The sequence below is a fragment of the Pecten maximus genome, chromosome 1 (assembly GCF_902652985.1).
Source record: "Pecten maximus chromosome 1, xPecMax1.1, whole genome shotgun sequence".
Classification (NCBI taxonomy): Eukaryota; Metazoa; Mollusca; class Bivalvia; order Pectinida; family Pectinidae; genus Pecten; species Pecten maximus.
The window spans coordinates 17,338,989-17,361,794 of NC_047015.1; the positions used below are offsets into that span (position 1 = coordinate 17,338,989).

General features: G+C 37.3%; 1 protein-coding gene across 2 annotated transcripts in view; it reads right to left on the reverse strand.

The window, feature by feature from the left end:
• Positions 1 to 22,806, reverse strand: part of LOC117326562 (leucine-rich repeat serine/threonine-protein kinase 1-like) — a 53,955-nt gene that overhangs the window by 27,936 nt on the left and 3,213 nt on the right. For both annotated transcript variants that reach the window (XM_033883330.1, XM_033883322.1), the window contains exons 4-15: positions 18,774 to 18,814; positions 18,301 to 18,466; positions 12,856 to 12,891; positions 12,266 to 12,389; positions 11,502 to 11,646; positions 6,872 to 8,580; positions 5,890 to 6,088; positions 5,374 to 5,550; positions 3,865 to 4,007; positions 2,941 to 3,061; positions 1,667 to 1,816; positions 160 to 282 (exon numbers count right to left, since the gene is read on the reverse strand). In XM_033883330.1, coding sequence (XP_033739221.1) covers positions 160 to 282; positions 1,667 to 1,816; positions 2,941 to 3,061; positions 3,865 to 4,007; positions 5,374 to 5,550; positions 5,890 to 6,088; positions 6,872 to 8,580; positions 11,502 to 11,646; positions 12,266 to 12,389; positions 12,856 to 12,891; positions 18,301 to 18,466; positions 18,774 to 18,814 — 3,134 coding nt within the window. The remainder of the gene's footprint in view (positions 1 to 159; positions 283 to 1,666; positions 1,817 to 2,940; positions 3,062 to 3,864; positions 4,008 to 5,373; positions 5,551 to 5,889; positions 6,089 to 6,871; positions 8,581 to 11,501; positions 11,647 to 12,265; positions 12,390 to 12,855; positions 12,892 to 18,300; positions 18,467 to 18,773; positions 18,815 to 22,806) is intronic.

Below are 22,806 nucleotides of genomic sequence, written 5' to 3' on the forward strand. Positions count from 1 at the left end.
ATGATGAAAATACTGTACCATTACAAAGGCTTATATATGAAAGACCTTGCATATTACATGAGTCGGGTATAAGGAGAGACCTTGTGTGTTACATGAGTCAGTTATAAGGAGAGACCTTGTGTGTTACATGAGTCGGGTATAAGGAGAGATGTAACACACCTGAATGTTGACCAGCCACTGCCACATACTCTGCACTCCCTTCTCTCCATCAGTCAGTTTCCACATGACAAGATAAAGTGACCGTGCAGACAGAAAATACTGGTGGGTAGCATAGTACTCTTTCTACAAAGGACAATCAACATGTTTTAACTAATATTAAAGTCACATTTCGGCAGTAAAAAATTGCACTTGAAACTTTAAAGACTATATTGACAGTGATAAAAGTGATATGCCTGTAAAGTTTTGATAAAAATGAGAAAACAATTCCTTTAATAATTCTAATAAATCTTTTAGCTCTTGACTTTGATATTCAATACACAAGAGGCCATACTCACCATGAAACAGTTGTAAAGCATTCTAAGTTATATTACACTATCCAATGCAGTTTCATGAAATTACCATTAAATATTGCATAAGATAATCATGATAATGTCTTGAATTTTCCCTGAATTTTTTTTTTTTTTTTATGGCGATAAAATTTTTATTTGTCCTCACTATTATTCCATAAAAACATACTAATGGAATTTGCCACATTGTGTTGCCAGGTCTTACAACATAATATACTGGCTTCACATTTAAATTACTATGGTTACCTTCTGATGGCACACTTTCAACAAAATGACAAAATCACTTGTATTTAGGGTATAATGTTCTCACTATTACTACAAACAGTTATAATTTCATGATTGCAAATATATTTTTCAAGACCATTTTAACAACGTTTCATTGGCTATTAACTAATTCCATTATCATCACTGTGAAAAAATTTTCATGATGCATGGCATTTTGATTGTTGCTCAATTTTCACGGCCCACTGAAAATTTTATTTGTATTAAACTTAAACTTATATTCAGATTTTCAAAACACATATATGTGACAAATAATGAAATACAAGTCTGCAAATTATGACAGAAAATAAGGGTAATTGCACAGAATATTCATCTTACAGATTTCCAACAAATGAAACTTATATAATGTTACATACCGATTGCACATCCTGCATACAGCCTTTAGTTGACTGACATCAATCATTAAACCATACGCCCATTTTACATGCCCCATACATGCTGACAATTTATTCATAATCATACTATTATCTCACTAAATATCATGTGGAGAAGGGTAGACTCACCGTTTTTATAAAATTGATTCTCCCCTTTACCCTGGATGCTCCAGACCAAATTTGACCCAAGGATGCGCGGTTCAGACTAAATTTGACCCCAGGATGCTTCCGACCAAATTTGACCCCATGATGCTTCAGACCAACTTTGACCCCCGGATGCTTCCGACCAAATTTGACCCCCGGATGCTTCCATCCAAATTTGGTTAAAGTCCACTCGGTTATATATTCATGACTGTCTAACTATTTATAGTTCAGTAGTAATTTTTAAGAAACGTTGACCGACAGACAATGGACACCACACCGTTACATATAAAGCTCACAAGTCCTTTAGACCAGGTGAGCTATCAACATTTATAAGTGTCCTCTGATTTATGCAACGTTTACCTGTCCGCCGAAATCCCACGTCCTGAAGGTGACTGGCCCATGCTCCCTGCTCTCCCCAATAACCACCTCATGAATATCGATCCCCACAGTGGAGAGAGGTGTGTCATCATCCGTAGGGTGGGCCTTCTTATCCCGTCGTTCTATCCAGTGCTGTAAATACAAACCTGTAAATATGTAATACTGCCCTCACACAGCATATTGCCCTCACATATCATACTGCCCTCACACAGCATACTGCCCTCACACAGCATACTGCCCTCACACATCATACTGCCCTCAAATGACATACTGCCCTCACACAACATACTGCCCCCACACATCATACTGCCCTCACACAACATACTGCCCCCACACATCATACTGCCCCCACACATCACACTGCCCCCACACATCACACTGCCCCCACACATCATACTGCCCTCACACAACACACTGCCCTCACACAACATACTGCCCTCACACATCACACTGCCCCCACACATCATACTGCCCTCACACATCATACTGCCCTCAAATGACATACTGCCCTCACACAACATACTGCCCTCACACATCATACTGCCCTCACACAACACACTGCCCTCACACAACATACTGCCCCCACACATCACACTGCCCCCACACATCATACTGCCCTCACACAACATACTGCCCCCACACATCACACTGCCCCCACACATCATACTGTCCCCACACATCATACTGCCCTCACACATCATACTGCCCCCACACATCATACTGCCCCCCACATCATACTGCCCCCACACATCATACTGCCCCCACACATCATACTGCCCTCACACAGCATACTGCCCTCACACATCATACTGCCCCCACACACCATACTGCCCCCACACATCATATTGCCCTCACACATATTGCCCTCACACATCATACTGCCCACACTCATCATACTACCCCCACACATCATACTGCCCTCACACATCATATTGCCCTCACACAACATATTGCCCTCACACATCATACTGCCCCAACACATCTTACAGCCCCCACATATCATACTGCCCTCACACATCATACTGCCCCCATATATCATACTGCCCTCACACATCATACTGCCCCCACACATCATACTGCCCTCACACATCACACTGCCCCCACTCATCATACTGCCCCCACACATCATACTGCCCCCACACATCACATTGCCCTCACACATCATATTGCCCTCACACATCAGGAATTTCAAAAAGCTTCAAATCACAAAGGACTGACATTCTGTGGTCTGTTACCACCCTGGTATATATACTTACAGTAGGGTTAGGTATACCCTTTGGAGTCTTCCTGTTCTTCCTGATCTGTCTCAGTAGAGATGTCTTCCCTATTTCATGGACACCCACAAACATCAGATTCATACAGTTGTACTCTACTGCTCTGTAGGAGAAAACTGTGAGTCAGGTTACCTAATTTCCCAAATCCTATTGTCTAAAACATGTCACTGATTAACACATATTTAAATCCCATTGTCTAATACATGTAACTAATCAACACATATCTAAATATCATTACCTAATACATGTTACTGATCAACACATATCTAAATCTCATTGCCTAATACATGTAACTAATCAACACATATCTAAATATCATTACCTAATACATGTTACTGATCAACACATATCTAAATCTCATTGCCTAATACATGTAACTAATCAACACATATCTAAATATCATTACCTAATACATGTTACTGATCAACACATATCTAAATCTCATTGCCTAATACATGTAACTAATCAACACATATCTAAATATCATTACCTAATACATGTTACTGATCAACACATATCTAAATCTCATTGCCTAATACATGTAACTAATCAACACATATCTAAATATCATTACCTAATACATGTTACTGATCAACACATATCTAAATCCCATTGCCTATTATGTGTTACTGATCAATATATATCTAAATCTCATTGCCTAATACATGTAACTAATCAACACATATCTAAATATCACTACCTAATACATGTTACTGATCAACATATATCTAAATCCCATTGCCTAATAAATGTAACTGATCAACACAATATATGAGACTAATTACCAGATACAACATTTGTTCCAAGGTCATTGATTAGGTAGTCTACATACATCACCTGATAGCTATATAGGTCTCCAAGAAATGATTGTGATAATTCAACAGTGGAATGGTGAGGTTCACTTACTCCTCCAGTATGGAATGTAGAAAGCCAAGGATATCACGAGGGGTCTTAGACGACCTTATAACATCCTGAATGGGACCCTGCAGGGGGCAAAGTTCAAGTTCCAATGTGATCAGATTCTTTAAACAACCAAGCTCAGGAGGAAGCTGTAAAATAGACAATCAAATAACAGTGTAGTAGCACTATATAAACAATGACAGAAGAAGATTAGAGTGACTCAATGTTTCTCCTACCATTCACTAACAATGAGTGACGTTACAATGAGTTACATACCAAATATGAGTGTCATTAATGAAAATGTGTGCATATATCATGGATTAATGATTGCTCTCTATATTACATTTTATTGAATATTTAGTTACCAACTTGAGGGTAAGTTTTATGATGACATTCATGATAAGAAAATTGTTTTGCCCCAGAGATCGTATACTCATTTTCATTACATATGAATTTCTACTGAACACATAAGTACCAGTTATCCAAGTGATCACCATAATCACCTGTCGCACTAACCTCTCACAATACAGACCTATTGAGGGACAGGCATTTCAGGCTCATATTCACTTCTGACACCATGGACCAACAGTATTGAGGGACAGGCATTTCAGTTTTGTTCTCACTTCTGACACAGTGGACTTACAATATTGAGGGACAGGCATTTAAGGTCAGTACTCACTTCTGACACCATGGACCTACAGTATTGAGGGACAGGCATTTAAGGTCAGTACTCACTTCTGACACCATGGACCTACAGTATTGAGGGACAAGCATTTCAGGTAAGTACTCACTTCTGACACCATGGACCTACAGTATTGAGGGACATCTTTTTAGCTTTGTACTCACTTCTGACACCATGGACCTACAGTATTGAGGGACAGGCAATTGGAGTTAGTACTCATTCTGACATAATGGACCTATAGTATTGAGGGACAGGTGTTTCAGTTTTGTACTCACTTCTGACACCATGAACCTACAGTATTGAGGGACAGGCATTTTAGGTCAGTACTCACTTCTGATACCATGGACCTACAGTATTGAGGGACAGGCAATTGGAGTTAGTACTCATTCTGACATAATGGACCTATAGTATTGAGGGACAGGTGTTTCAGTTTTGTACTCACTTCTGACACCATGAACCTACAGTATTGAGGGACATGCATTCCAGGTTTGTACTCACTTCTGACACCATGAACTTACAGGGTTGAGGGACAGGCAATTGGAGTTAGTACTCATTCTGACATAATGGACCTATAGTATTGAGGGACAGGTGTTTCAGTTTTGTACTCACTTCTGACACCATGAACCTACAGTATTGAGGGACATGCATTCCAGGTTTGTACTCACTTCTGACACCATGGACCTACAGTATTGAGGGACAGGCATTTCAGGTCAGTACTCACTTCTGATACCATGGACCTACAATATTGATGGACAGGCTATTAAAGTTAGTACTCACTTCTGACACCATGAACTTACAGGGTTGAGGGACAGGCTATTCAAGTTAGCACTCACCTCTGACACCATGGATTTATTCAGGGACAGGCGTTTCAGGTTTTTAAGATTGCCAATTTCCGAAGGAAGGTCATGGAGGCTTTTGTTGAAGCTGAGATCAAGACTGGTCAAGTTGGGGAAGATCAGTCGTCGTGTTACCTCATCTGCTACTCCTGGTAAGACACTAAACGACCCCATCTGGAAAAAAACAAGTCATTCATACAATTAGTTTTGCAAAACTTAAAACAAGAATACATGAAATTGGAGAAAACTTATATGATTTTACCAGTATTACAGAAATTGTAATTACATGATGTGTATCAATGTTCGTAACCAAAGAAAAAGTCTTTTCAGTCATCTTTGTTATCATCAATACTTACATAATTCCCGGAACAACCTAACAATCATCTCGATGTGTCTTTTTCACAATTGGTATCACTTTACACAAGACAGAAGGAGAAGATTAAGCACAATGTTCATCTTATTGCTGTACAAATTTTGACAAAAGAAGAGAGTAACAACATGGAAGAGACTTACACTAGTTGTGGAGCCTAGGGATGATGAGGAGCTCGTCCTTCGAGGATTATGGTCCTGTTGGTCCTTACATACAATCATCTTCTTAAGGAACCTATTACTGCTGAGGTTGAGGGTGTCAAGTCGCTCAAGGATAGTATGACCCTGATGGGAACACACTGGGTGGTAGGACGACAAACCAGGGTGGGGCGACACCTTCTGTCTGTACAACATAGGAAACCATATTCAGTTATGATACATAATAAAACAACACAGGAAACCATAGAAAGTTATGATACATAATAAAACTGAGAAACAATTGGTACCAGGTGTGCCATGAAAAGTTTTAACTTGTACATTTTATTAGACTGTGAACTGTCCAAAAATTATGACAATTCCAATTTAAGTCATCCGTGTAAATTGTTATTATGCTCTGTGAACGATGTAAATCATAATCCATAGTCAGTACTGCTACACTCTATAATCAGTATAATTATACTGTCATCAGTACAATTACATTTTATCAGTATAATTAATATCAATTACACTCTATCAGTACAATTACATTTTATCAGTATAATTGATATTAATTACACTCTATCAGTACAATTACATTTTATCAGTATAATTGATATTAATTACACTCTATCAGTACAATTACATTTCTGTCATTGGTATAAATACACTGTTATCAGTATAAATACACTGTTATCAGTATAAAACTCTATGAAAAGTATAATTACACTCCATGAACAGTATTATTACTCAATGAGCACAATAATGTCTCTGTAAGCAGATAAATTACACTAAAATCACACTAAGTAATAAGTATGATTTCACTCTGTAAGCAGTATAACAACACAGTAAGCAGTATAATTATACTCCATAAGCAGTTAAATTACACTCAATGGGCAGTATAATAACTCTGTAAGGTGTTAAATTACACTATAATTACACTCCATAAGCAGAATTATTAATGTTACTCTCTTTCTCATAACATACTTACACTCTGCTCCTGTAACACATACTGGTGTCAGCATCATGCTCCATAGCCCAGGGGATCAGGTTAACTATTAGGTTACCACTCAGGTCAAGAGTCTTAAGGTGCTGTGGGTACATACCAACTCTGAACACATTGTTTATTTTGTTATTGGCAAGGTTTAAGTTTTCCATGTGTGGAGACACACAGCAAAGCCAGCGTGGTACTTCTGTCAGCAAATTCCTTGACAGGTCAACGTCCTTTAGACCTATATGATCCTTCCCAGGATGGTTTGTAAGGTCAAAGTCAGTCTCCTTGGTGTCAAGATGACTGCACCAATAATTTACATGTTTCACCCGGTTTTCAGGGGTACCCATTATCATAGAGCTTTCAAACTCTGAGATAATGCTACCATCTTCCACACCTGAGAAACGAATAGATGTTACTTTTGGCTCTGGAAGGGATGTCAGCTTGTTGTCAGACAGGTTGAGCACAACTAAAGAAGAACAGCACCAGATATCTGTGGGAATTTCCTTGATCAAGTTGTTAGCCACAGACAGGTATTTAAGTGATGTAAGACTAAAGAGGTATGCAGGTATGGCCTCTAGTCTGTTGTAATCAATCCTCAGTTCCTCCAAACAGCTACAACAGATATCCATACTGTCCTCAGGAGGGAACTTAGACAGCATATTCTTTGACAGATTCAGTGTGTACAGGGAGGGCAGCTTGAAGAAGACTGTGGGAATTACCATCCCGAGTTTATTGTTGGAGACATCCACCCTGGTAATGGCAAACAGGGCAAAGGAGCTGATGGTTTTTATAGTCAGATTGTGGTGGTAGGCACAACTCATAAGCCAGTCCTCCTCTACAGTAAGCAGACCCTTTAGGTTCTGCCACCGAAGGTAAACTGCCGTTACTGGAAACATCTTCTTATAGTTGACGTGGATGGAAGAGAACTGGCTGGTCTCTTCTGACTGCCCACACAGTGACTGAAGGTAAGCAGCTTTCATGGCTCCCTTGTTGATGGTGTGATCAGCTGATATTTCCTTGGTACTCTTGTATTTGAGCAGGATCGGCAATAAGCTTAGTCTGTCACGTACAACATACGTGAATATAGAGTTATCTTTGTCTTCTGCCCCATACCGCAGCAGTTTATCCACAGTGAGGCTATCCTTGTTGTCACATGCAACCAAGAGCGCTGACACAGAGTGACCGTTGTTAGTGTAGGAACTGTTTGGGTCAGCCTTATTCTCTAACAGTAGGTCTATCAATCCATGGTTTCTTTTCTTGATGGCTGCATGAAGGGGAACAAACCTACTGTTGCTATCCACATTAACTTTAAATGGATTACAGTGATTAAAAGACCCTACATCTGGTGTGAGAGGTTCTGTGGTATCCCCCATCTGAGTCCCTGAGGCCTTCTGACTAAATGATGGTGGATCTGTACTGGTGGCAGGCACCTCAAAACTTAACATGCACTCCAGCAGAGAGCAGTCCCCTTCTAAACAGGCGAGATATAGGGGAGTATGACCAAACACGTTCTGGGAGTTGACATCGAAAGGGAAGGAGTAAATGAAGCTCCTTGAGCCCAGGTCCACACTGAATTCTGCCATCATACTGTCAGGGTATGGGTACTCAAGTAACTGTTTCACCAGAACAATATGGCCTCCCTGAACAGCTTTGTGTAGCGGAAGGTTCTCGTCAGCTGACTTGGATTTCACTATGTCCATACATTGCTGGAATGACAATTCACATTTAGTCAAGAATCTCTTTTGATAAACAACTGCTAATGTAAGATCAATTGCAAAGCTTTATAATTTGTAGTTTTAGGTGTACTTGAAGATTTCTATTTTTAGCAATCATCCATCAACCTTCAAATGGAGCAGCCTCCTCCAAATTCACTGAGATGTTCATGTTATACTTATTTACAAAATGTAATCACATTTAATTTGTCATTGTAACATTTTGTAAACATTAAATTAATATCTTTATACTGACATGAAATTTCATAATGAGCAAGTTTTAATTATTTATTAATCAAATAATTATTATTAAAAACTATTAATTTAATGAGAATGTATTTGTCACATGTCAATGGCAAACAAGTTTAATGAATATTTCACGTAGATTACAAGTAAACTAACATATAAACTTGAACATATTACAGCTTTTTTCTAGAAAGTGAATGAGCTAGTATACATGTATATCTGATAAAAATAACAATGGCATAAACTTTGCTATGCTCGATGTATCTCAGGATTTTGTAATTAAATTTTTAAAAGGTTTGGATGAGCAAAAAGCTGTCTGTATGGACGAGGTTAGTGCTAAGTTGTTAAAAATAGCTCATGCTGAAGTAGCCCTTACCTATATATATCACAAACCATAGTATTCAGTCTGGTAAACCAACACAGTGGAAACGGGCAAGAGTTACTCCCCTTCACAAAAGTGACAGTACTGCTGATGTTAGTAACTACTGGCCACTATCTGTGTTACCAGTACTTTCTAAGATTATTCAGAAACATTTTCACAATACTTTTTATAAACATTTAACTGTCAATAATCTTTTAGTATCATGACAATCCTAATCTTTCAGTATCATGACAATCTGCAATAACTGGTTTCTGTGAAAGTCACTCATGCCAAACTGCACTTTTAGATATTGTCAACTCCTGGGCAAACAACATATAGATGATAGTTTTATTGCAGGAGTTATACTTTTTAATTTCAAAAAGCCATTTTGATTTGGTAAACTATGATGTTTACTTAGAAAACTGGCAATGTACAGAGTTGAACAAATCTTATCTAGAAAACAGGACTCAAGTTGTATCTCTCGCAGGTCATTTGTCAGAAAGCTGTAAAATTACACATGGTGTGCCTCAAGGATCAATTATTTGTCCTCATAATTATGTTTTTTGTTTTTAAAAATAATTAGAATTCATGTTTCATCTGACATCAATTTATGCAGACAATTCCACATTACCTGCGACTGGTAAGTCATTAGAGAGTATCAGTAATTAGCAAACAGATTTAGACAATGTTAGCAAAAGGTGTAATGAAAACAAAATGATGAGAAATGTCAAAAAGACTAAATGAATGTGTATGGCCTCTAAGCAAAAGCAAAACAAGAACTGTTTAAGTTTACACTTAGCTATGTGAACCACTTGAACAAGCGAACAGTGGAAAACTGGTTGGTGGGCATATCAGTCATGATTTGACATGGGAAAGTCATGTCAGAACTGTTTTATCTAGGAATAAGACAACGATTAGGATCATTAAGATGCATTAGTCCATTTATATACCCATTGAAGGAAAGCCAACATGTTTTAATTCCTGTGTTTTCTACATTTCTCCAAGTTCTCCAATGTTTTTTAGATTATGCTCTATTAGTGTATAAATATATATGTATAGGTAGTATAATAGAATGTCGCCCATTAGGGCAACATGAAATATTTATCTGTCATCCAAATTGTATTCATATTGACTGTATACTACCATTTGGTAACAGTTCAATGCTTATATTTACATTCATAAAGATTTTTTATTTACTGTAGATTATGACGCGTTTAAATTTGCCGCTTACCCTATCACTGACGTCATCTAGTTCAAATACCGGAACAGCCGAAATATCCAGAAGGAATAATATAGTCCCTTGTGTCGTTATTGATAGCAAACACATACAATGGTTTTGCACAAATTCGACTTTATTTTCTATTTCATATACATTTGTAGATATCGTCAAATTATTCACAATTGCATAATTTCACAATTGCATAATTTCTGATTGTTTAAAATCCAAGTCGTTTTTTCGGCGTAATGCTATATGGTTAGCATTAGATGTGATATGGCTTTGAACGGGTATTGCACAGGATAGACTCGATTCCTCGGAAACACCTAAGTTGCTATCGACTGGATTTATGTTATTTTCAGAAGAATATCAGTTCTTAAATTCTAAATGAAAGTCGTCTTGACAGTAAGTAAAAACGATTCCAAGGATAGTTTGTTCGAAACAGATTCAAGTCTAACCAGTCACATCTTAGCAGACGATTTTCAACTTCACAGGGGCTTGATTTTGTAAGGTAGGCCTTTAATTGACATCAGTGAATGACCACATGGAAGTTTAGCCTTTGACTAAACATGTATTTTATCCTCAATAAATAAAATTTATTCTTTATTATTATTATTATTTAATTTGTCATGCTTATTCTGGGCTTATAACTTCTTAAATTTGGTCAATGCAGAATTTGTTAGATTTAGCATATAATACAATTCATTTTAGATTTAAATATTGAATAATTTGTTAATACAAAATGTATTGCATACATTAAATAATCATATACATGTAGTATACCAAGTATATATTCATAGATACAAAATAAGGTTAAATAAAGTTAGTACCAACAAAATATACCTGAGTGAAATAACCACTGATTACTGGTGTAATATGCATTCTACCACATTTAATTTCACCTTGGAGTAATGTGCAGTTGTTGTAGTGTTCTAATATTTCATGTTATCATGTATTTTTCCACTGTAGTGAAAACCATGACATAAACAAATGATTAACTGTGGTAAACCTTCCTGTGTATTTTATATATGATCAGATCGAACTGAAGATTAAGTGATATGGTGATTGGTACCTGTTTCCATGGTTACTGACCTGTAGGAGGAGGATAAGTATCTTGCTGTTCCCCTGATGACAGGTTATGTGGGCTGGTCCCTCCCCTGTGTCTCCGAACACACGGGGATCTGCGCCCCAGTCCAGTAGGAGGGACACCATGTCACTGTTACCTTGTCTACACGCCCTGTGTTAATTATTACAAAGTTATGTTTTACTACTATACAACACACCAAACAAATGATTCGTTTTTTTCGTAAGCTTTTATCACCCATATGTTATTCAATACTGTAAACGTACTTATTTTAGCGCAATCAAATTTTAGCACATTTGCAGATTTTAGCCAGTTAGTGCAATGATGAATTAGCGCATCCACAGAACTTTCTATAGAAATAGAACGTACAAAAAGTAATTAGCGCAATCATAATTTAGCGCAAGGCTTCCAGCGCGAAAAGCGCTAAAATAAAATTACCGCTAAGATATGTACATTTACAGTATTTCAATGGAATACTCTGACCATGAATGACTCATTTACTTTAAATTAAATATTAATATTAAATTCAACAACATTGAGATTAAAATTAGCATACAGCTAGTTATAAATAGATGTTTTTAAATCAAACTTCAAAACAATATCTCAAACAGAAAATCAATTATAAATACAGAAAAATGCATCGTCTATGTTACCTATAACAATACAATGTACATGTGACTTTGTATGTACTTCATAAAACAGAGAAACCTACATATACACTTAATGACATGCCAAATGTTTGGAATCTGAGTTCTTTGTACAATCAACTTACAGACACAGAGCTGTGAGGCCATCCTCAGTTATCTTGTCATTGACAAGGCGTTTAGATGATTCTGCGACATGTAGAGCGGACATGATGCCATTGATATCTTCCCTCTCACAGGCACTTATAAAATCTACAATATAATAAGGTTACTGGTTAAAACTGAACTTAGGAGTCCAACAACACAGTGAAGTCTTTTTTAACACAAACAAAAAATGTGGTCAAAATGTGACATTTGACCCTTGAACCTTGACCAACGACCACCAGAATCAAATCAGCTTTAGAGCATATAATGATACTATCGTGTGAATATCAACCAAATATGTTGAAGAGGTTCATCAGATATCTTGTACACTTTTTATTTCAAAAGTGGTCCTCTAACCTTGATTGATGACCACCAAAATCTAATCATGTGTTAAACCTGATGCTATAAAATATGGTGCAAACAAGTGAAACTTTGTATCTCTTGTACACAAGCTTTTTTTTATCTCAGAAGTACACAAGGTTTGTAGTATGGACAGACAGACTCCCACAAACAGGTACCAATACACAATGAAATTACTGTGTACATCCTTTACCAGAACTGATGTCCAACCTACCTTTCCTGTGAACCTCTGCTAGTTTTTCTCTTCGATCTGAAACAGTGAAATAAACATCAGACGGTTGTAAGCATCCACCAACACACAGTATAAAGCAAGATCCACTAACGCACATAAATCAAGATCCACTAACACACACGGTATAAAGCAAGATCCACTAACACACACAGTATAAAGCAAGATCCACTAACACACATGGTATAAAACAAGATCCTCTAACACACACAGTATAAAACAAGATCCACTAACACACAGTATAAAACAAGATCCACTAACACACACGGTATCAAACAAGATCCAATAACACACACAGTATAAAACAAGATCCACTAACACATGGTATAAAACAAGATGCACTAACACACAGTATAAAACAAGATCCACTAACACACACGGTATAAAACAAGATCCACTAACACACGGTATAAAACAAGATCCACTAACACACACGGTATAAAACAAAATCCACTAACACATGGTATAAAACAAGATCCACTAACACACACGGTATAAAACAAGATCCACTAACACACACGGTATAAAACAAGATCCACTAACACACACGGTATGAAACAAGATCCACTAACACACGGTATAAAACAAGATCCTCTAACACACACAGTATAAAACAAGATCCACTAACACACAGTATAAAACAAGATCCACTAACACACACGGTATAAAACAAGATCCACTAACACACACAGTGTAAAACAAGATCCACTAACACATGGTATAAAACAAGATCCACTAACACACACAGTATAAAACAAGATCCACTAACACACAGTATAAAACAAGATCCTCTAACACACACAGTATAAAACAAGATCCACTAACACACGGTATAAAACAAAATCCACTAACACATGGTATAAAACAAGATTCACTAACACACACAGTATAAAACAAGATCCACTAACACACGGTATAAAACAAGATCCTCTAACACACACAGTATAAAACAAGATCCACTAACACACACGGTATAAAACAAGATCCACAAACACACAGTATCAAACAAGATCCACTAACACATGGTATAAAACAAGATCCACTAACACACACAGTATAAAACAAGATCCACTAACACACACGGTATAAAACAAGATCCACTAACACACAGTATCAAACAAGATCCACTAACACATGGTATCAAACAAGATCCACTAACACACACAGTATAAAACAAGATCCACTAACACACACAGTATAAAACAAGATCCACTAACACACAGTATAAAACAAGATCCACCAACACACAGTATAAAACAAGATCCACTTACACAGGGTATAAAGTAAGATCCACTAACACACACGGTATAAAACAAGATCCACTAACACACGGTATAAAACAAGATCCACTTACACACACGGTATAAAACAAGATCCACCAACACACAGTATAAAACAAGATCCACTAACACACATGGTATAAAACAAGATCCACTAACACACTAAGTATAAAACAAGATCCACTAACACATGGTATAAAACAAGATCCACTAACACACTAAGTATAAAACAAGATCCACTAACACACATGGTATAAAACAAGATCCACTAACACACATGGTATAAAACAAGATCCACTAACACATGGTATAAAACAAGATCCACTAACACACACGGTATAAAACAAGATCCACCAACACACACGGTATAAAACAAGATCCACTAACACACACAGTACAAAACAAGATCCACTAACACATGGTATAAAACAAGATCCACTAACACACGGTATAAAACAAGATCCACTAACACACAGTATAAAACAAGATCCACTAACACACACGGTATAAAACAAGATCCACTAACACACACAGTATAAAGCAAGATCCACTAACACACAGTATAAAACAAGATCCACTAACACACACGGTATAAAACAAGATCCACTAACACACAGTATCAAACAAGATCCAATAACACACACAGTATCAAACAAGATCCACTTACACAGGGTATAACGTAAGATCCACTAACAAACATGGTATAAAACAAGATCCACTTACACAGGGTATAAAGTAAGATCCACTAACACACACGGTATCAGACAAGATCCACTAACACACACGGTATAAAACAAGATCAACCAACACACAGTATAAAACAAGATCCACTAACACACAGTATAAAACAAGATCCACTAACACATGGTATAAAACAAGATCCACTAACACACACAGTATAAAACAAGATCCACTAACACACAGTATAAAACAAGATCCACTAACACATGGTATAAAACAAGATCCACTAACACACACGGTATAAAACAAGATCCACCAACACACAGTATAAAACAATATCCACTAACACACATGGTATAAAACAAGATCCACTAACACACACAGTATAAAACAAGATCCACCAACACACAGTATAAAACAAGATCCTCTAACACATGGTATAAAACAAGATCCACTAACACACTAAGTATAAAACAAGATCCACTAACACACATGGTATAAAACAAGATCCACTAACACACATGGTATAAAACAAGATCCACTAACACATGGTATAAAACAAGATCCACTAACACACACGGTATAAAACAAGATCCACCAACACACACGGTATAAAACAAGATCCACTAACACACACAGTATAAAACAAGATCCACTAACACATGGTATAAAACAAGATCCACTAACACACGGTATAAAACAAGATCCACTAACACACAGTATAAAACAAGATCCACTAACACACACGGTATAAAACAAGATCCACTAACACACACAGTATAAAGCAAGATCCACTAACACACAGTATAAAACAAGATCCACTAACACACACGGTATAAAACAAGATCCACTAACACACAGTATCAAACAAGATCCAATAACACACACGGTATCAAACAAGATCCACTTACACAGGGTATAACGTAAGATCCACTAACAAACATGGTATAAAACAAGATCCACTTACACAGGGTATAAAGTAAGATCCACTAACACACACGGTATCAGACAAGATCCACTAACACACACGGTATAAAACAAGATCAACCAACACACAGTATAAAACAAGATCCACTTACACAGGGTATAAAGTAAGATCCACTAACACACACGGTATAAAACAAGATCCACTAACACACGGTATAAAACAAGATCCACTAACACACGGTATAAAACAAGATCCACTTACACACACGGTATAAAACAAGATCCACCAACACACAGTATAAAACAAGATCCACTAACACACATGGTATAAAACAAGATCCACTAACACACACGGTATAAAACAAGATCCACCAACACACAGTATTAAACAAGATCCACTAACACATGGTATAAAACAAGATCCACTAACACACTAAGTATAAAACAAGATCCACTAACACACACGGTATAAAACAAGATCCACTAACACACATGGTATAAAACAAGATCCACTAACACATGGTATAAAACAAGATCCACTAACACACACGGTATAAAACAAGATCCACCAACACACACGGTATAAAACAAGATCCACTAACACACACAGTATAAAACAAGATCCACTAACACATGGTATAAAACAAGATCCACTAACACACGGTATAAAACAAGATCCACTAACACACAGTATAAAACAAGATCCACTAACACACACGGTATAAACAAGATCCACTAACACACACAGTATAAAGCAAGATCCACTAACACACAGTATAAAACAAGATCCACTAACACACACGGTATAAAACAAGATCCACTAACACACAGTATCAAACAAGATCCAATAACACACACGGTATCAAACAAGATCCACTTACACAGGGTATAACGTAAGATCCACTAACAAACATGGTATAAAACAAGATCCACTTACACAGGGTATAAAGTAAGATCCACTAACACACACGGTATCAGACAAGATCCACTAACACACACGGTATAAAACAAGATCAACCAACACACAGTATAAAACAAGATCCACTTACACAGGGTATAAAACAAGATCCACTAACACACGGTATAAAACAAGATCCACTTACACACACGGTATAAAACAAGATCCACCAACACACAGTATAAAACAAGATCCACTAACACACATGGTATAAAACAAGATCCACTAACACACACGGTATAAAACAAGATCCACCAACACACAGTATTAAACAAGATCCACTAACACATGGTATAAAACAAGATCCACTAACACACTAAGTATAAAACAAGATCCACTAACACACAGTATCAAACAAGATCCCCTTACACAGGGTATAACGTAAGATCCACTAACAAACATGGTATAAAACAAGATCCACTTACACAGGGTATAAAGTAAGATCCACTAACACACACGGACACGGTATCAAACAAGATCCACTAACACACATGGTATAAAACAAGATCCACTAACACACACGGTATAAAACAAGATCAACCAACACACAGTATAAAACAAGATCCACTAACACACATGGTATAAAACAAGATCCACTAACACACACGGTATAAAACAAGATCCACCAACACACAGCATCAAACAAGATCCACTAACACATGGTATAAAACAAGATCCACTAACACACACAGTATAAAACAAGATCCACTAACACATGGTATAAAACAAGATCCACTAACACACACAGTATAAAACAAGATCCACTAACACACACGGTATAAAACAAGATCCACTAACACATGGTATAAAACAAGATCCACTAACACACACAGTATAAAACAAGATCCACTAACACATGGTATAAAACAAGATCCACTAACACATGGTATAAAACAAGATCCACTTCACACACGGTATAAAACAAGATCCACTAACACACATGGTATCAAACAAGATCCACTAACACACACGGTACAAATCAAGATCCATTAACACACACGGTACAAAGCAAGATCCACTAACACACAGTATAAAACAAGAATCACTAAAACACAGTATAAAACAAGATCCACTAACACACAGTACAAAGCAAGATCCACTTACACACGGTATAAAACAAGATCCACTAACACACGGTATAAAACAAGATCCACTAACACACACAGTATAAAGTAAGATCCACTAACACACGGTATAAATATAAAGCCATATCATAGACAAACATCAAGATAAAACAGGGACAAAGCCAGCCTTGTTTGAATGTAGATGCAAGTTTTATTTCAACATCTTTGCTATGCATGCAACCTGCTCATCTGAGCAGCCGACAGCCTTGAACTGACGGAGTTTGGGGTCATGACCCCACCCCGTAGAAAAAATTTGCAATGTATTAAACTGCATAATATAACACACAAACTAGATTTTTTTAGCAAAAGTGATGGAAAATGGAATAGCTGTTTTAATGTGTGAATAGCTGTTTTAATGTGTGAATAGCTGTTTTAATGTGTGAATAGCTGTTTTAATGTGTGAATAGCAGTTTTAATGTGTGAATAGCTGTTTTAATGTGTTTGCACTTCATGAACCTACCATTCTCCCTCTCCAGACAGCGTATGAAGTCAGCACGCTCTATATTCCTGGCTAAGGAGAGTGGAGACAGTCCCAACACATCCAAGGCATATAAATCAGCCCCATTGTGAACCAGTAGCTCTACTATCTCCTTTTTCCCATCAAGCAGGGCACAGTGTAGAGGTGTCTGTAAGAGGAAGAAATAGGGGTACATCATATAAAAGGTATTTATTAAATAGTAAATCCAAGTACAATTATATATAAAGATGCAGTGTCAGGATGTACCCATGTTTTTAACTGTCATGGTAACTTATGTCAATACATGATCTGCATATATGTCTCACAAAACATTTCAATTTTGATTTCCTCAGATTCCAGTATCAGCTCACTGCATAAATACATGCATGAAAATTGTTTTTTCAACATGACATTCATTACAAAATCTAACTATGGTTATAATGCTTACATGACTTTAACAAAATTGACAAACTTACTCTCAGGTTGAGCATTTCTCCAGCTGGAATATTTGGGTCAGCTGTAAAGAGCAGGTTTAAAATCAAGAGGTTTTAAATCATCACTAACACATATAATACTGAGGAAGTGACGGTTGGTGAGATTGCTCTGGTTGCCCATTCCTATCTCTCCCAGACAGTACATGGTGTAGAGTATTTAGTCAGAAGTACACCAGACAGACACATACATGGTGTAGAGTATTTAGTCAGAAGTACACCAGACAGACACATACATGGTGTAGAGTATTTAGTCAGAAGTACACCAGACAGACACATACATGGTGTAGAGTATTTAGTCAGAAGTACACCAGACAGACACATACATACATGGTGTAGAGTATTTAGTCAGAAGTACACCAGACAGACACATACATGGTGTAGAGTATTTAGTCAGAAGTACACCAGACAGACACATACATGGTGTAGAGTATTTAGTCAGAAGTACACCAGACAGACACATACATGGTGTAGAGTATTTAGTCAGAAGTACACCAGACAGACACATACATGGTGTAGAGTATTTAGTCAGAAGTACACCAGACAGACACATACATACATGGTGTAGAGTATTTAGTCAGAAGTACACCAGACAGACACATACATACATGGTGTAGAGTATTTAGTCAGAAGTACACCAGACAGACACATACATGGTGTAGAGTATTTAGTCAGAAGTACACCAGACAGACACATACATGGTGTAGAGTATTTAGTCAGAAGTACACCAGACAGACACATACATGGTGTAGAGTATTTAGTCAGAAGTACACCAGACAGACACATACATGGTGTAGAGTATTTAGTCAGAAGTACATCAGACAGACACATACATGGTGTAGAGTATTTAGTCAGAAGTACACCAGATAGACACATACATGGTGTAGAGTATTTAGTCAGAAGTACATCAGACAGACACATACATGGTGTAGAGTATTTAGTCAGAAGTACACCAGACAGACACATACATACATGGTGTAGAGTATTTAGTCAGAAGTACACCAGACAGACACATACATGGTGTAGAGTATTTAGTCAGAAGTACACCAGACAGACACATACATACATGGTGTAGAGTATTTAGTCAGAAGTACACCAGACACATACATACATGGTGTAGAGTATTTAGTCAGAAGTACACCAGACAGACACATACATGGTGTAGAGTATTTAGTCAGAAGTACACCACACAGACACATACATGGTGTAGAGTATTTAGTCAGAAGTACACCAGACAGACACATACATGGTGTAGAGTATTTAGTCAGAAGTACACCAGACAGACACATACATGGTGTAGAGTATTTAGTCAGAAGTACACCAGACAGACACATACATGGTGTAGAGTATTTAGTCAGAAGTACACCAGACAGACAAATACATGGTGTAGAGTATTTAGTCAGAAGTACACCAGACAGACACATACATGGTGTAGAGTATTTAGTCAGAAGTACACCAGACAGACACATACATGGTGTAGAGTATTTAGTCAGAAGTACACCAGATAGACACATACATGGTGTAGAGTATTTAGTCAGAAGTACACCAGACAGACACATACATGGTGTAGAGTATTTAGTCAGAAGTACACCAGATAGACACATACATGGTGTAGAGTATTTAGTCAGAAGTACACCAGACAGACACATACATGGTGTAGAGTATTTAGTCAGAAGTACACCAGACAGACACATACATGGTGTAGAGTATTTAGTCAGAAGTACACCAGACAGACACATACATACATGGTGTAGAGTATTTAGTCAGAAGTACATCAGACAGACACATACATGGTGTAGAGTATTTAGTCAGAAGTACACCAGACAGACACATACATGGTGTAGAGTATTTAGTCAGAAGTACACCAGACAGACACATACATACATGGTGTAGAGTATTTAGTCAGAAGTACACCAGACAGACATGTACATGGTGTAGAGTATTTAGTCAGAAGTACACCAGACAGACACATACATGGTGTAGAGTATTTAGTCAGAAGTACACCAGACAGACACATACATGGTGTAGAGTATTTAGTCAGAAGTACACCAGACAGACACATACATGGTGTAGAGTATTTAGTCAGAAGTACACCAGACAGACACATACATGGTGTAGAGTATTTAGTCAGAAGTACACCAGACAGACACATACATGGTGTAGAGTATTTAGTCAGAAGTACACCAGACAGACACATACATGGTGTAGAGTATTTAGTCAGAAGTACATCAGATAGACACATACATGGTGTAGAGTATTTAGTCAGAAGTACACCAGATAGACACATACATACATGGTGTAGAGTATTTAGTCAGAAGTACATCAGACAGACACATACATGGTGTAGAGTATTTAGTCAGAAGTACACCAGACAGACACATACATACATGGTGTAGAGTATTTAGTCAGAAGTACACCAGACAGACACATACATGGTGTAGAGTATTTAGTCAGAAGTACACCAGATAGACACATACATGGTGTAGAGTATTTAGTCAGAAGTACACCAGACAGACACATACATGGTGTAGAGTATTTAGTCAGAAGTACACCAGACAGACACATACATGGTGTAGAGTATTTAGTCAGAAGTACACCAGATAGACACATACATGGTGTAGAGTATTTAGTCAGAAGTACACCAGATAGACACATACATGGTGTAGAGTATTTAGTCAGAAGTACACCAGACAGACACATACATGGTGTAGAGTATTTAGTCAGAAGTACACCAGATAGACACATACATGGTGTAGAGTATTTAGTCAGAAGTACACCAGATAGACACATACATGGTGTAGAGTATTTAGTCAGAAGTACACCAGACAGACACATACATGGTGTAGAGTATTTAGTCAGAAGTACACCAGATAGACACATACATGGTGTAGAGTATTTAGTCAGAAGTACACCAGACAGACACATACATACATGGTGTAGAGTATTTAGTCAGAAGTACATCAGACAGACACATACATGGTGTAGAGTATTTAGTCAGAAGTACACCAGACAGACACATACATACATGGTGTAGAGTATTTAGTCAGAAGTACACCAGACAGACATGTACATGGTGTAGAGTATTTAGTCAGAAGTACACCAGACAGACACATACATGGTGTAGAGTATTTAGTCAGAAGTACACCAGACAGACACATACATGGTGTAGAGTATTTAGTCAGAAGTACACCAGACAGACACATACATGGTGTAGAGTATTTAGTCAGAAGTACACCAGACAGACACATACATGGTGTAGAGTATTTAGTCAGAAGTACACCAGACAGACACATACATGGTGTAGAGTATTTAGTCAGAAGTACACCAGACAGACACATACATGGTGTAGAGTATTTAGTCAGAAGTACATCAGATAGACACATACATGGTGTAGAGTATTTAGTCAGAAGTACACCAGATAGACACATACATACATGGTGTAGAGTATTTAGTCAGAAGTACATCAGACAGACACATACATGGTGTAGAGTATTTAGTCAGAAGTACACCAGACAGACACATACATACATGGTGTAGAGTATTTAGTCAGAAGTACACCAGACAGACACATACATGGTGTAGAGTATTTAGTCAGAAGTACACCAGATAGACACATACATGGTGTAGAGTATTTAGTCAGAAGTACACCAGACAGACACATACATGGTGTAGAGTATTTAGTCAGAAGTACACCAGACAGACACATACATGGTGTAGAGTATTTAGTCAGAAGTACATCAGATAGACACATACATGGTGTAGAGTATTTAGTCAGAAGTACACCAGATAGACACATACATACATGGTGTAGAGTATTTAGTCAGAAGTACATCAGACAGACACATACATGGTGTAGAGTATTTAGTCAGAAGTACACCAGACAGACACATACATACATGGTGTAGAGTATTTAGTCAGAAGTACACCAGACAGACACATACATGGTGTAGAGTATTTAGTCAGAAGTACACCAGATAGACACATACATGGTGTAGAGTATTTAGTCAGAAGTACACCA